Source organism: Podarcis filfolensis (assembly GCF_964270895.1).
Source record: "Podarcis filfolensis genome assembly, chromosome: 1".
Lineage (NCBI taxonomy): Eukaryota > Metazoa > Chordata > Lepidosauria > Squamata > Lacertidae > Podarcis > Podarcis filfolensis.
In genome coordinates, this window is record NC_139604.1 from 75,236,664 (window position 1) to 75,253,154 (window position 16,491).

Genomic DNA, 16,491 nt, shown 5'->3' on the forward strand with positions numbered 1-16,491 from the left:
CACCTGGGCACCAGGACATTTGTGCTAATTTCTGAAAAGTGACTATGTAGGGAATATTAGGTACTGGAGAGGACACCGACTATGTGACATGTGCACTGGATTATTGGTGCCTTCCCTGCATGTGTACGATGAAAGCATTATCAACAAGACACATCCACCAGTGACTATTGGCGCATTTGCTGGTGTTTCTGGGGATTTCATTATGGTGTTGTCTCTGCTGCTGGTGGAACAAAGAATCACCTCACATTATGCTGGTATCAGCCCAGGCATAGTAGCCACCTAGCTAGATGAGATTGCTTTATATTTTACAACATATTCCTGTCTCAAGAAAATTTTCACACAACACACATTTTCTCTCTGTAATAATGCTCTGTGCTATAGTTTTTACAACATCACATCTTTTGGGTCCCAGCTGTATTTGAAGTTGTAAAAGTCATAATGATGCTCTTGCCCCTTACTGAGCATGTTGAGAGAGAGAGGAAAGAGAGGTAGCTCTTCTTCATCATCTTCAATGAACAAATGCCTGTACTTAGACTGTCATACTGCAAGAACTTCCCTCCTCTCCAGGGGGAATACTCATTATGCATACAATCAAATATATGTCTACATTTTTACAAGAATAAAATCCTACGTTGTCATATTAGACTGCAATCACTGTCTATTAATAGAGCTGAAAGATGTGCTCAGAAGAGTTCTTACTTTGTCAAGAGCTGCTTTCTCCAATTCTTCTTTTGCAATTGCTAGTTTTTGTTCCAAGTCTGTAAGCTGCTGTGCCTGTGGGAAATTTAAAAACAAATTAGCTGGTATAAATTATAACCCTATTTCGTCTAACATTTCTGTGAGGAGGGTGCGAGAGTTTTACTTTGGAAGGTAAGAAAAATAGATGAAATAAAAAACCCCATCTTGTCAATATAACCAATTCTCAGGGGAATATTACAATTGATGAATTGAAGGAGGTCTTTGGTGTGGGAACATTTTATTACAGTATCTAAATCCAGACTTGTTCAGATGAATGTTTTGTCATTGATTTGAAGGGAAGGGGGGGAATCTCATCTTGTGCTAAAATATTTACCATCCCCATCAAAGCATAAGCATTTCATACACAGTTGGTAAATAAATACTGCATTGTATGTTTCTAAGATGCTTAGGATAGAACTACATGTTGCAAACATGTGGAAAAAGCTAAATTTTACTTCTCCTAGTGGAGGAAATCATCTTTAGGATAGGTAATGTGGAGCAGAAAAGCCAAGAGGAGTGTTTCCTTAATTTTTTCTACTCTTGTCACATCTCTATGCAAATTGCTTCGCCTCATTACATTTCTTTCATCTCAATGCATGTTTGCATCTCCAAACATGTTGGCTCATGTAGACAGAAAACCTACCTGAGAGTTGGGCATGATTAGAAGTAGGAAAAGTGCTTCCTTTTGCTTCTAAGACTGCTTTTCTGTATAGGGTAGTGTGAAAAATGTGCTCCTAACTGCTCCTATTTATTTCATTCTATATTTTTCTCGAACCACTAGATAGAAGATTTGTAGCTTAGGCACTGCTTCATTTCTTCAACTTAAGGAACCAGCTATTTTTTCAAAGATGTTCCACTTCCTTGCTTCCTTTCTGATAGACCTCAAAGTACTAAGCTACATGCCTTGTTTCACTTCTTCTTCTCCTTCTCCTTCTCCTTCTTCTTCTTCTTCTTCTTCTTCTTCTTCTTCTTCTTCTTCTTATCCTCTGAGAATGACATAACTGCTGCTATTTGAGCTGGCCAATTGTTTTAGAATAGACTTGTGGAGACTCGTTCTCCATAGAATGATTCATTATGGCAAAGCAGACTAGCACTGTACCAGTGCAGCCATCTGCAGGGAGCTCAACAACCCCTTGGTATTTGAAATAATGGACAAGGCGGTTAGAGGATGTATGGCGGCTAATGGATTGAGGTTGAATCCTGACAAGACAGAAGTACTGTTCTTGGGGGACAGGGGGCGGGCTGGTGTGGAGAACTTCCTGGTCCTGAATGGGGTAACTGTGCCCCTGAAGGACCAGGTGCACAGCCTGGGAGTCATTTTGGACTCACAGCTGTCCATGGAGGCGCAGGTCAATTTTGTATCCAGGGCAGCTGTCTACCAGCTCCATCTGGTATGCAGGCTGAGACCCTACCTGCCAACGGATTGTCTCGCCAGAGTGGGGCATGCTCTAGTTATCTCCTGCTTGGACTACTGCAATGCGCTCTACATGGGGCTACCTTTGAAGGTGACCTGGAAACTACAACTAATCCAGAATGCAGCAGCTAGACTGGTGACTGGGGACCATATAACACCAGTCCTGAAAGACCTACATTGGCTCCCAGTATGTTTCCAAGCACAATTCAAAGTGTTGGTGTTGACCTTTAAAGCCCTAAATGGCCTCGGCCCAGTATACCTGAAGGAACGTCTCCACCCCAATCGTTCTGCCCGGACACTAAGGTTCAGCGCCAAGGGCCTTCTGGCGGATCCCTCACTGCGGGAAGCCAAGTTACAGGGAACCAGGCAGAGGGCCTTCTCGGTAGTGACGCCTGCCCTGTGGAACTCCCTCCTATCAGATGGCATTTAGAAGACATCTGAAAGCAGCCCTGTTCAGGGAAGTTTTTAATGTATGACATTTTAATGTATTTTTAATCTTTGTTGGAAGCCGCCCAGAGTGGCTGGAGAGACTCAGCCAAATGGGCGGGGTACAAATGATGATGATGATGATGATGATGATGATGATGATTATTATTATTACTACTACTGCTACTACTACTACAATGGAACATGTCAGAAATTATGAATGGTATGGGAGATGGGATTGTGCCAATTAGTGTCACAGCAGCATCCAAATGAACACAAATATGATCATTCCCCATATTGGAGGGAGTAGAATCAGTGCTGCTTACTGGGGCCAGGAATAATTATTCCTAAAATAGAAACCACGTCTTACAATGAAACTAGCAAAATTATTAGTAGTATAATTGTTCTATTTGTAAATTTAAATGGCTTTGTGGTTACATCCAGTGTTTATATGGGGAAAGGGAGAAAGGATACTGGACCAGATGGTTATCTCTGCTGTAATACATTTTTATGAGGCATTTAACTTTTTTTTTTTTTTTGCACATGAATTGCTCTGCAAGGTTTTAACTCATAAGTCATAAAGGACATCACATTTAGGGCTCTTGGCTAAATATTTCCAAACAGGCAATTGCTAGAGCTTACTGCTAATTTTTCCCAAAGATGCCACCATCCAGATGTCTGACTTTCCTATTTCCTTTACAGAACTACAGGAAGAGACACTTTCACCCTCTCAATCATTAATGTGTGGCATTGGCAGGCTGGTAGTTGGCATGAAATGCAAAAAAAAAAAAAAATATGGCATGCACTGAATTAAGATATGATGTTAAATATATTAAATAGACTCTGAGCAAAAGCAATGTCAAAGTGAATGGGAATTCTTCCACCAATATGAAAAGTAAATTAGGAAGGTTCAGTAAAAAGTTAGATATTTTAGAATCATAGAATTATGACTACGTGTAAGGGACTATGTTGGTAATCTAGCCCAACCTCCTGTAATGCAGGAATCTCTTGCCCAATGTGGTGTTCAAACCCATGACCCTGAGATTAACAGACTCATACTCTACCAACTAAGCTATAAATCCCAGTGAACTGAATGCAGGATTTCAGTCCACACAAGGACTTAACTGTGGAGACTCAGGTCCAAATATCTAATCAACCCCTCTCAGTGGGTGCTCCTGAATCAAGCTAAGTATGTGCAAGTATGTTTTTTGTAGGAGTACCCATAGTGCGATATTTCATCAAAATTTATTACAGTGGGTTACAGATGAGGTTCAGGAGAGAATAGCCTTTGCTGAGAAGAAGATAGGGGAGCAATATTGTGCTATTTATTCCCCCTCCTCCCAAATAACACCAGGAGTTTTGTGTGCTCCAGAACAAGAACGGAAGAGTTTTCAGCCTTCAAAGAGGAGAGCCCACCTAAGCTGAAATTGACAAAGAAATCATCCTGGCATGCCAGAATGAACACTCTTCCATGAACAGCATGGAAAAGTTCAGAAATGTCCCATGCCCGTTCCTGCACAGCATCAATTTACCTTTGCAAAGCAGTGTCCTAATTTCTTAGAGTTAGGAAAGATCTGATGGACTTTCTAGCTCTGATGGATGCCATTCTTTTCTTGAAAATCCCTCAGTGAGGGAAATTCCAGAATTTCTTAGCTATGAAAGGTTGCTTCTAGGGTACAGTGAAGCTACATAAACCAAATCCATCTCCCTGTAATTTAAATCCAGTTTAATCATCTCTAATTTTTTGAATGAAAAAGCAGTACCTGGAAGATATTTTCTATCTTCCAAGATAGAAAATAATGAGCCCAATAAACATTCTTATTCATATCAGTAAATCCATTAGTGGTTTAGCCAGAACAGTCTTTTAAACAAAATATATATGCATTGCCCTACCTATCATTTAATCCTATTTCATGAGAAAGAAAGAGGGAGAGGGGGAGAGAGAGAGAGTGCATGTGTGCACAAGCGTATACATGCATTTTGGTTCAACTGATTGACTTTAATGTCTGAATCTCTTTCACAAATCCTTTCTTCGTTCACAGGCCATTGAATCAATAAGCTGGACATATCAATCCTCCTGCCACATAACTTGTATAACAAACTTGCAGTAGAAAGCTGTTTGGTTCAACAGATTGCTTGGTCATTTGGAAGTCAATCATGCTTAAAACCTCTACCTTTTTATTGTTAGATTATTCCTAAATTCCTTTTCAAAGTTGTTAAGGGGGAAAAATGTTCATAGGTTTCCATTTTGATAAATTATGATTCAAATTTGGACTTTGCATTAAAGATGATGAAACATCTATCACTGTAGCAGATGAAGATTAGCCATGGACTGTGGAGACCCAAGAGAAAACCTACACTGTCCCCACCAGTACTTCTCACCCTATCCTATCTCACAGGGGTGCTGCAATGATACAATTGGAATGCGGCTAACCCTGTGCTGCCCTGAGAACATTGGAAGAAATGTGGGGTTCAAAAAGGGATAAAATCAGTTGTGGTGTTCAGCCTTCTAAAATGAATTCTCAAGTGCATACGCTGGCCACGGTTGGCATCCCAAAAATGGCGAGTAGAAGGCTGGGGGCCATTTACAGCTCCCACCCCGGGCCTTTGTGTCCCTAAAATACTTGGAGGACTCTCCAGAACAATCTGTGCTGTGGTTCAGGGACTGCTGTTGGAAAGAAAATCAGTGAAACTAGTGACAGTCTGGTGCTTTCTGCTTGCTTCAGAAGGTAGGATATAGCCCTCCAGGTTGAGGTGGGAAGATAATTATACTTAGGAAATGTAACTGGGAAATGAGGGAGAAACAATCGTGGGTAGTCATTATGAGAGGCATAATGAAAATTAAGAAGTAATAGTAAAGGAGTGTATCACTTCAGTCCTGGGAACAAAGGCACAACATCAGAAGTGAACTTTAACAGATTAATGTTGCTTTTTTCAAGTGCCAGTTATGAAAGTCTTAGCAATTGTTTCTCCCTACTGCAGTGGTTTCCACACTTGCTTCATTTAAGCAACCCTTTTGATATTAAGTAATCTACCAAGGAATCCCCACACATTTTCCACAAATTCCCAGCACTTTGCAGAGGACTCTGTCCAGGGAGCACAATAGACTTCACATTTCTTCAAGACAACAGACAGACTTGTTAGGTTTCATCATTGCACACAAACAAAAATCCACCGTATGTATATCTGACAAACAAATATGAACATAACATCTTACAAACACAGAATGTAAAATGTGATATAGCATGTAAATGTTGTGTATTATATTTAAGGCTACCTACTTATGCAATGTATAATATAGAACAGAAACAGAATGAATACATATTGTTTTTCACGTGATACACATGAAATTCTAATAGGATTAAAGTTCCATTAATGAAATCCGAACTCTACATCAGCTCCTGTGAACCACAGCTGAAAAAAGCCAATGTTACTCAAAGTTGTCTTAATGAAAATTCACATTTAAGAAAACTTAATATCTAATAAACATTCCAAGCATAGCTACTCTTGAATACTATTGATCTAATGGAAGATTTCAAATATTGTCCTGATCAGTAGAGTGGATCCTAAGGAAAGGGCTCTTAATGACAGTGCAAGATCCTTGCTTAAGAAAAGAGAACTAAAATTCATCAGTGTGCTACTTCTAGCACAAGGTATTGTGCAGTTGCCTGCACAACGTCATGCACAATTTATAAAGATAGTGTTTGCACTAAGTCCATTTTGCACTAAGTTTTCAGGAAGTTCTTCCATTAGTTTGTCGAACAGGACTGTCACCAGAATTTCTGCCAGCCCTAATATTTCTAGAGTAATTTAAAAACATCTTCTGCCCCACCATAGTGAAATGTTTATTTTATTTTAATATTCCCTGCTTCCTAGAGATCACGGTGTATTCCACGTGGCCTTTCATAGTTAAATTGGATACTATGTTACGAAATGAAACTTTTTTCAGGATGTTGCGCATAGTTTATATCAGAAGTAATTATATATTAAAAGGATCTTGAATTAATTAATTTCATTGAAATATGAAAAGAAAATGAGACAATACGTAAACACTGAGTATAAGAGGGCCTTCCTAAAAGAACATTCAGTAATTGTAATAATTATCCTTTCAAATGCATATCCTATTAGTTTCAGAATCTTTCATTTTGCGAACTGCAATTGTATACTTGAGAACAATTCATTGTTTCTAATTAAATCATTTTCTTTCTTTTCTTCCTTTTTAAAAAACCTGATCTACTCTCAGGTTACTTTCGGGTATACATGTTTAACGTTTCACTGAAAAATTAAAGACAGATAATAATTGTTTTGCCCAATTATACTGAAGAGTTAAATCCTGGTGACCTGAGAAATAATTATCCATTAAAAGTTTTGGAAATGACAGATGAGACGAAAAATAATGAGCAGTTTACAACTGAAGAAGTTGCCGGCAGAGACTACTGTAGTTCCCTTTTATCCCATTCTAGCTAAGACCTCTTCAGGTGTTCAGTCTGAATGCATGAAGGAGCGAGGGAAACATGCTTTGTGGGCCCCACCTCTTCAATGATTCTGCATGCGCCGGGCACATTCCATGGCCAATGAATGATTGACTTGAGCCTTACTCACACATACGGCTTCCAACAAGGGGACAGGAACCCTGGTCAATCACATATGATTCCTCAGCTCGATTTAGCAGCCAGGACTGCATATGTGTAGCCCTGTCAAGTAAGGTGGAATTGAATGAATGAGCTGTACAGGAGAGGGAAAGGGCTGAAATTAAGTCCCCACTCCCCTTCTAGTTCAGTGAATTGGTGTACTTTCCAGTTTCTCTTACATGGTGACCAGAGCCAGCCCACCATGTTTTGCTACAAGAGGAAAAACAGAAAAAGGCCGCCCCCTCCTTCTCTTCCCCTGCTGTGTGTCTGCTGGGGGCAGTGGGCAGGTGCGCAGCAGGGGAGGGAGAGGAAGCAATGGTGATGGCCAACAAGAGCAGGGCATGCTCCATGGAGGCCTGATCTGCTGCCTTTCCCAGCTATCTGGAGCCCACTGCCCTGAGGCAACTGCCTACTTCACCTCATGGGTGGGCTGGCCCCAATCGCAACATAAATGTAGCCACAGCTTCTGCATGCATAGATGGTAGCGTCACAGTCATGATGTTTAACATTTGATTCACTTGTGGCAGCTTTTCCCTACATGGAGATAATTTTCATTTTGAGGGAAAACATGTACATAGTCACTTGATGTCTGTAGTGTGTTTATTATAATTGTGATGACATTCTTCAGGAAAAAGCCTGGCCAGATTTATAGATAGATTTATCAGTTTTATCTCTATTATGACTGGGTTTTTTTGTTTATTATTCATTAAGTAGGCAGGATCCTCCTCATTCTTTTACTCCTGTTATTAAAGGTAAAGGGATCCCTAACCATTAGGTCCAGTCGTGACCGACTCTGGGGTTGTGGCGCTAATCTCGCTTTACTGGCCAAGGGAGCTGGCGTACAGCTTCTGGGTCATGTGGTCAGCATGACTAAGCCACTTCTGGCAAACCAGAGCAGCGCACAGAAACACCGTTTACCTTCCCGCCACAGCGGTACCTATTTATCTACTTGCACTCTGACGTGCTTTCGAACTGCTAGGTTGGCAGGAGCTGGAACAGAGCAATGGGAGCTTACCCCATTGCAGGGATTCGAACCGCCAACCTTCTGATCAGCAAGTCCTAGGCTCTGTGGTTTAACCCACAGTGCCACCTGTGTCTCTCCTGTTATTAATGACATGTAAATTTATCCTGTAAACTGTCCTGTGATCTTCAGATGAAGGACAGTATATAAATTTAATAAGAAGAATAAGGTCCTAAGTAGATATGTGCCACTGGAATGCTTGCAGATCCTAACACCGCCCACACACAAAATATGGATGTAATTCTAATTTGGGCACAAATTCTTACAGACATGCAGCCCTGCATATGTTGCCTGCCTTGTATGCTCTCTCTACACATCCATGCACATCTCATGTACACAACAGTTCACCATAGAATTGTAACTACTCTACTCATCCCAGACACCTCTGGAGCAGAAAAACTTTCATAACTATCTTTAGAATTAGAGTTTTCAGAATCCAAACAGGTGTTTCTGGAATGGGAAACAATAATTTATCAGAACACTGGTGGAATTTTTTAAAATCACCTTCAGAACTCACTCTGTGTTTTTGACAAACCACTTCCCAACCAATTTTCTTTGAGCATACACTCATTTCAGACTGAAAATAAAAGTGTTTCTCTACATGCCCTAGAGTGTAGGGATCTGGACCAGAGATCTGCAAGACAGTAATAAATATGACGTTATGTTATTTTTCAATTTTCAATTTTAGCTTTCAGATTTAAATAGTCAAAACATGGATAAGCAATGTAATTTAAACATTGCTTATTCCTGCATAGACATGCATATGATTGCACTGTAAGTGACTTTATTTCTGTTACTGATTATATATCTATATCTCTCTTTAAGCATAATTGTCTTTGTACTGCAGCTGTACATTCTATCTTTTCCCAAATTAAAAAATGAATCAACAGTGTGCACTGTTAACTTGTTCTCTCCGTATTAAAAGTAGCTAATTACATATCCTAGCATATCCTAGCAAAACTGATATTCCAGGGAGAATAGAAGCTATAAACACATTTCAGCAACAAAAAGATTCCTTCACTATTAAAATGTAAAGTACTGTTATCTCCTCAAATTGAAATCCCTATAAAATGAATTTTTATAGTGCCATCAATCTGTCAACAGCTTGCTCTGTGTAAGTAAACTTCGGTTTAATCAACAACACTCGTGGCAAGACACAAATGCCATGATGACTTCAGTTTCTCCTATGCTTGGGGCCTGAAATACTCTCAAACGTTGCAAATGTCAGACTCCTTTCAATATGTCAGTGCTAGTTAGCCCAGTTTCATACACCTTGTGATCTCCCCTGAGCTGAATGCAGCCAGGTATTGCAGCCTCACAAGGGCTTCTTGACTGAAGAGTGAAGTAAAAGTGCTTTAAATAATAATTTTAAAAATCTGACCTCCCCACCTCACCAAGACAACTTAGAGACTGGCTGGTGACACAGTAGATAGGTATATTATCAGAAGGACTACAAAGTGACGCCATTATGGGTTCCATAATGGTTTCACCTCTATGGACTCTGGTCCATGGAAACCAGGTTCCCAAACTTTGTGTGACACCATCCTTCATTGCTGGTGAGGCTAGAGATGCTCATAATTCCCCTTGCTACTAGGCTTAATCGAAAGTAGCCATTCAATTTTGTTTTCATTGTGTCCCCCCCCCCACTTTCAGTGCCTGTCTGAAACAACCAATCCCAAGATTGTTCCCCAAACTTTTGCTCATCTTATCTGAACTTGCTAGGAGCGCTCTTCAAAGTGCAAAACTAAGATAAAATAGAGGAGAGCATTTGTGGCTCTTGCAGGGGCTCCAAGAGTAATATCAGAAATAAATTAAAATTATTGTTTGCTTCTCCCATCTCCTTCTGCTGTCTGCCCTATTATTAACATTTAAATTGTAAGCTCTGCAGGACACAGATTTATTCTTTAACTGATATGTATATTTAAGCTGTCATGTATATTAATGGTGCTGTGTAAATGAAAAACAATAGAAACACATTCTAAATATGACATCCTTAGTGCAAAAGGTTACTGACTGTAGTTCAGGAATAGTATGTATGATATAACTACGTGAGATCTTGTCTAAGAAGAAAGGTTAGTTACAAAGTTTAAAAGACATAAAACATAATAATTTCACTCACTGCATGTGCATACATACATAAGAAAAAAACTAGATATATTTGTGAACAAGACATAGCAAAAGAAATGGGGTTGCTATGTCAGTTCACTGCACTAACATTACTTAAAGAATTTATAGCAGCTTTTGGATATGAAGAAGTAGATATTTTCCCCTTATGAAAGAAATTTCACAGTGGTGACTTTGTTAAAGATGAGAAATAGATATAGAAACTCCCAACTAAATTCAATATGTTATCTTAATAACAAGAGACGTAAGCCTGGAGACAAGAATCTGAAAGATATTATATTTTTATTACTGAACTGCTGTTAGCATATTGTTTGCAAGAATAAGTACTGAAACCTATTTTATTCTGGATGGGCACACTAAGGATTTCAGAACTGGCAGTGGCTTGCTTTTTTTTTTTTTTTTTGCAAAAAATACCCCACTCCAACAGCCCTACCCTTATCAGCAAGACTCTTTACCAAACCATTCTCTTCATCAAGAATGTTTTGTCTAGGAGAAAAGAATCTATTGCCTTAGAATTTCATAAACTGAAATTAACAATCAGTCAAGAAAAACTGGATTTTTTTTCATTTCCCCCAAGGTTGTATTGAAATGTTCATTTCTTCAAAAACGGAAAAGAATGTAAGAGTGATGCTTGAAACTCAAGATAAAACATGCTAATGTACACTGGGCTTTTAATGTAACTTCTAAGCACCAAAGTCAATTACATTTTATGTCTTCATTCATATATATCACCCCTTCAGTAAAATTAGGGTGTCTCCTTACCTACTGCTGTTAGGGGTTTCATGAAATAGCAGTTCTCAGTGTCTACTAATAGCTCAAACCCAGGTGTGTTACTTTGTATATATATTACGGTGAACTTATGCAAAGGAAGGTAGAGCTATTTTACCATAAAATAGGAAAACCAACCTCAGAAGGTGAGGCTTTGGCCAGCCACATATGACCAGGTAAGTGAAATTTATGATGTTTAAAAGGGCAGTTTCCCATTGCATTAGGTTTCTCTAATGATGCACATAAGGAAATATCATCTGCAAATATTGTGGTTGGGTCTGAGGCAATTGCAAGCACAGCAAGATGCCAAGAAGACTACTGGGGCAACGACAAGAGAAGATTTGGGAGTAGGAAAAGAAAAGAAGCTTGAAGGACATTCTGGGGAGGCCTGATATATGGGCCACAAGGTAAGTTGCTCTACTGCAACCTGGAGAATACCTTCCAATTCATCACTGCTTCAGGAGACAACACAGAACTTAGGTTGCCCCCATTTGCCTATCCAATCTCTTATGAGCGCTGCAGCATACCTGAAATCTGACTCAATATGACAGGCAATTCACTGCTGCTGTGCATTTCAATAAATGGCAGTTTTGAAGATGCAGTGAGAATCTCTGTGTCTCATGCCCCACCACCTTTGTGTCAGGAACAGACTGGAGCCAGAAGTGTATGTGACTTTCTGCTTGGAGAATGATCCCACTGCCAGTCCCAGCATGGCTGTTGGTTGGCAGATCTTGATAAATATTCTGACACCACCTCCCTAAATGATGTCCCACTCCAGGAACGTACTGATCTGAAGGATTCAGTGTGCCCTGGCTCATCACACAGCCTATCGCCTCTACACTCATTGACAAAACCCCAGGAGCAAATGGCAAATGTGGTGGCAACTCTAAGCAGGTGGCCAGGCCAAGAGGTGCAGTGCGTACCTGGTAGTAAGAACCCAGAATGAGCCTCATTCTAGAGGGGGGAAAGTCTCTATGCATCACCTGGATCAGGGCCCTGCTAATGTTCTAGGAAGGGCTGGGAGCAGGTGTAAAACTGTTTGGGTTTGTAAGAAACTGTTTCTGGCACAGCATCACATTCTGGTCCATTCCTGTTGTCCTGTGACTCTGTGGTTGGACAGCTCTTCTGCTACTCAACCCACCATGCTAGAGACATTGACTTGTGTCGTAATTCCTTGGTCTTAATGGTGAAGTCAGGAATACAAGCCCACAGCAGTGGTAGCAGAAATGCCACAAGGAGTTGCAGCTGTGCTGGGCTAACCACTTGATGCTTATTGAGAAATATGAATGTGTTGGTTTTTGTATTGATTTCTCTATAATACTGTGTACACACATACACACAAGTCTAAGGAAACAGAAATGAGTATATGTCTCTGTGTGTCTGAAACACATTTTAAGCACACCCCCTTCCCTCAAATAAATTGCTGTAGTTTACCCCTCACAGAGTTACAATTCCCAGCAGCCCTTAACAAAGAGTGTGGTGTTGATAATGCCAAAGTTGAAGGTTTGATCCCCGTATGGATATTGCCGCATTGCAGGGGGTTGAACAATATAATCCTCAAGGCCCCTTCCAACTTTACAGTTCTATTATTCTGTTCCCAGAATTCTTTGAGGGAAAGAATGTGCTTCAAATGTGCTTTAAAGGTACAGAGCAGAGAGAGGGGCTAAAATAGCAAATATTAGAACTGAGAGATGAGAGATTAAACCATAACTTAAGGAGACAATGCCTTTCATGAGACTATCTTCACAGTCAAACAGTATGCAGGCTTTAAAGTGTATTCGATGCTTTATCAGAGATAGGATAGCTGACTTTCAATCTACAGACCTGGCTTGCTCACTAAATCAAAGATTGGGAGTCAGCTACTAACCTTTTAGCACATCAAACAGATGTGAACAATACATTTACCAGCTGTGAGTTAGACTTTTAAAAAGACTATTGTTTTAGATGCCGTCTTGATGAGCACATTAATGACTCCAGAAGCACTGCTGCATGCTTAATGGGCTGCAGTAAGGTCTGTTTTGATACTACTGTAGCCCGAGGGTGAACAATAGTTGCAAATACTTCTGGGGATTCTTTCCTCATGAGATTTCTCTGTGTGTTCATTATATCCAGCTAGCTTCATTAGTTCCAAATTCTCCAGTGAAAATGAAAAATACAAATTTCGTCCTTTGACACAGCTCTGTGAATAGTTGCATGTATGCTGTGTTCCTAATCCAGCTTTGCCTAAGGAGAGCCATATGTCAAAGCAAGCTTTGAGGCATTTCACCAGTCGGATCAAGAACTGCAAACATAAATAAGATATGCACAAAAATGCACATTGGAATGCTTACCTGTTTGTGACCATCTATCTGCACTGCATTACATTTAGTTGGGTGCCCATTTTCATGCACATCCACATTCTGATGCACCTTCTCATGCGTAAACAACTTCCTAAAGTATGATTAAAAACTGGTTCATGGCACGCATGTCCTCAAAACAAATAGTTTTTTTTCCTTTCATCCTCCTTCCTAATCTGTCCTGTCTTTCATTAATAGTGAGTCTGTGTGCAAATTTTTAATCTTTGTTCTAGTTTAGTAGATTTGAGCACTTGATCATTAGCTTCACAAAAGTATGTGGCAAATAGGTGCCAGCATCAATTCATTGCATCCTTTCAGATTTGTGTGTATGCTAAAGTTAAGGAGATGACAATCGAGCATTATTCAGGTTCATGGGTGTTGTACAAATTACCGTATTTCAGTTCTATCTGTGTGTCTAAATTGCCAATAATGGTTTCATTTCTATAAATTATAAGCTGTCCTGGAGTAGGAATGTCTGCTAGGAGCTTCACAGAGCTTTTGATTCACATATAAATGTTTCCGTTCACATGCATGTAGTTTCTGGAGCTTCACTGGCTGATTTCTTATTCTGGGAGCTGATACGAATAAATCAAAAGTTGCCCATGGAAAAATTTGGCAGCTCAAATTTGGGGAATGTTGATGGGCAATTGTGATATGAAAGTGGCTTACCATTTCCCCTGCTTCTACTTTTGCTACCACTTTGTGGCAGTGGCAGTCTTCCCAATGGATACTAGATGGTGGTAGCAATTTCTACCCCCAGAATGCCCCTGGGAACAACTCTGGGTCATCACAGAGACATATAGGAAGGGGTGGGGAAGATGGTAGCCAGTGGCTGCCAGGACAACTACTGGTAAATCCCTCAAACTATCCCATTTTGCATTCACAAAAACAAACAAACCTCCATTAACTATGCCTGTGAATCAATGTTCTGATGTGAACTGAAAATTTTTATTTATTTTTTTAAAATAATTTTTTATTAAAGATTTTAATAACAATAACAAACATATAACAAATACATAAACAGACAAAAACAAAAACAAAACAAAAAACATGTACCATTTCATATCTTAATTTCTTATACCTTTCTTCCCCGACTTCCTCATGCCTCCCTTTTCTGTATTCCAAATTCTTATCAATTACTCAGCAAATCTTCCCTTATTTTAATTTAAATTTAATCTAATCTTCCTTATTCTCCTTGTCTTAACCCTTGCTAATAGTAACCATTTACTTTCCAGTCCAACATCATTCTAACTTTCATTAATTTTGTAATATTTCTTTAAATAGTCCTTGAACTTTTTCCATTCTTCTTGCGCTGCTTCTCTTCCCTGGTTTCGGATTCTGCTCGTCATTTCTGCCAGGCCCATATAGTCTATCACCTTCATCTGCCATTCTTCCAGTGTGGGTAGTTCTTGAGTCTTCCAGTACTTAGCAATAAGCATTCTAGCTGCTGTTGTAGCGTACAAAAAGAAAGTTATATCCATCTTTAACACCCCCTGTCCGACAATACCCAAGAGAAAGGCCTCTGGTTTCTTAGGGAAAGTATATTTAAATACCTTTTTAAGTTCATTATAGATCATTTCCCAGAATGCCTTAATCTTCGGGCACGTCCACCAAAGGTGAAAAAATGTACCCTCCTTTTCTTTACATTTCCAACATTTATTATCAGGCAAGTGGTAAATCTTTGCAAGCTTGACTGGGGTTATGTACCACCTATATATCATTTTCATAATGTTTTCTCTTAGAGCATGACATGCCGTAAATTTCATCCCGGTGGTCCACAACTTTTCCCAATCAGCAAACAAAATATTATGACCAATGTCCTGAGCCCATTTAATCATAGCTGATTTAACCGTTTCGTCTTGTGTATTCCATTTCAGCAGCAAGTTGTACATTTTTGACAAGTTCTTAGTACTGGGTTCTAACAATTCTGTCTCCAATTTTGATTTTTCCACCTGGAAGCCAATTTTACTGTCCAATTTAAACGCTTCATTTATTTGATGATAGTGCAGCCAATCTCTCACCTTCCCTTTTAATTTCTCAAAACTCTGCAATCTCAATTTGTCCCCTTCCTTTTCCAAAATTTCCCAGTATCTTGGCCACTTCGACTCCATGTTTAACTTTTTAACTGCCTTAGCTTCCATTGGCGACAGCCACCTTGGAGTTTTATTTTCCAGCAAATCTTTATATCTAATCCAAACATTTAATAATGCTTTTCTGACAATATGGTTTTTAAAACTTTTGTGTGCTTTAACCTTGTCATACCACAAATATGCATGCCACCCAAAAATGTTATTAAAACCTTCCAAATCCAAAATGTCTGTGTTTTCAAGAAGTAGCCATTCTTTCAGCCAGCAGAAAGCTGCCGCTTCATAGTAGAGTTTAAAGTCTGGCAGGGCAAACCCCCCTCTTTCCTTTGAGTCCGTTAATATCTTAAATTTAATTCTGGGCCTCTTGCCCTGCCAGACAAATTTAGATATATCTTTTTGCCACTTCTTGAAACAGTCCATTTTTTCCATTATTTGTAATGCTTGGAACAAAAACAACATTCTTGGCAATACATTCATTTTTATAACTGCGATTCGACCTAACAAGGAAAGCTTTAAGTTTGACCAAATCTCCAAATCTTTTTTCACTTCTGTCCAAGTTTTTTCATAATTATCTTTAAATAGGTTCACATTCTTAGCTGTCATGTTTATACCCAAATATTTCACTTTTTTAACCACGGTCAACCCTGTCTCATTCTGAAACCTTTCTTTTTCAGTCTGTGTTAAATTTTTCTCTAATACCTTTGTCTTTAACTTATTCAATTTAAATCCTGCCAATTGACCAAACTCTTGAATTATTTCCAAAACTCTTTTCGTACTAGCTTCTGGCTCTTGCAGTGTTAGTACTAAGTCATCTGCAAATGCTCTCAATTTGTATTGTTTAGCTCCGACCTGAATCCCTTTAACCAACTGGTCCCTCCTAATCATATTAAGCAAAACCTCCAGGACCGATATAAAAAGTAGTGGGGAGATAGGGCACCCCTGACGT

At 39.4% G+C, this 16,491-nt stretch overlaps 1 protein-coding gene across 2 annotated transcripts in view; it reads right to left on the bottom strand.

The window, feature by feature from the left end:
* The window catches only part of LUZP2 (leucine zipper protein 2), a 301,757-nt gene that overhangs the window by 57,613 nt on the left and 227,653 nt on the right, over window positions 1-16,491 (bottom strand). Inside the window, exons 8-9 of one of the 2 annotated variants that reach the window (XM_083599819.1) lie at window positions 8,748-8,864; window positions 700-774 (exon numbers count right to left, since the gene is read on the bottom strand). In XM_083599819.1, coding sequence (XP_083455945.1) covers window positions 700-774; window positions 8,748-8,864 — 192 coding nt within the window. The remainder of the gene's footprint in view (window positions 1-699; window positions 775-8,747; window positions 8,865-16,491) is intronic. The other variant, XM_083599820.1, reaches the window with a different exon arrangement.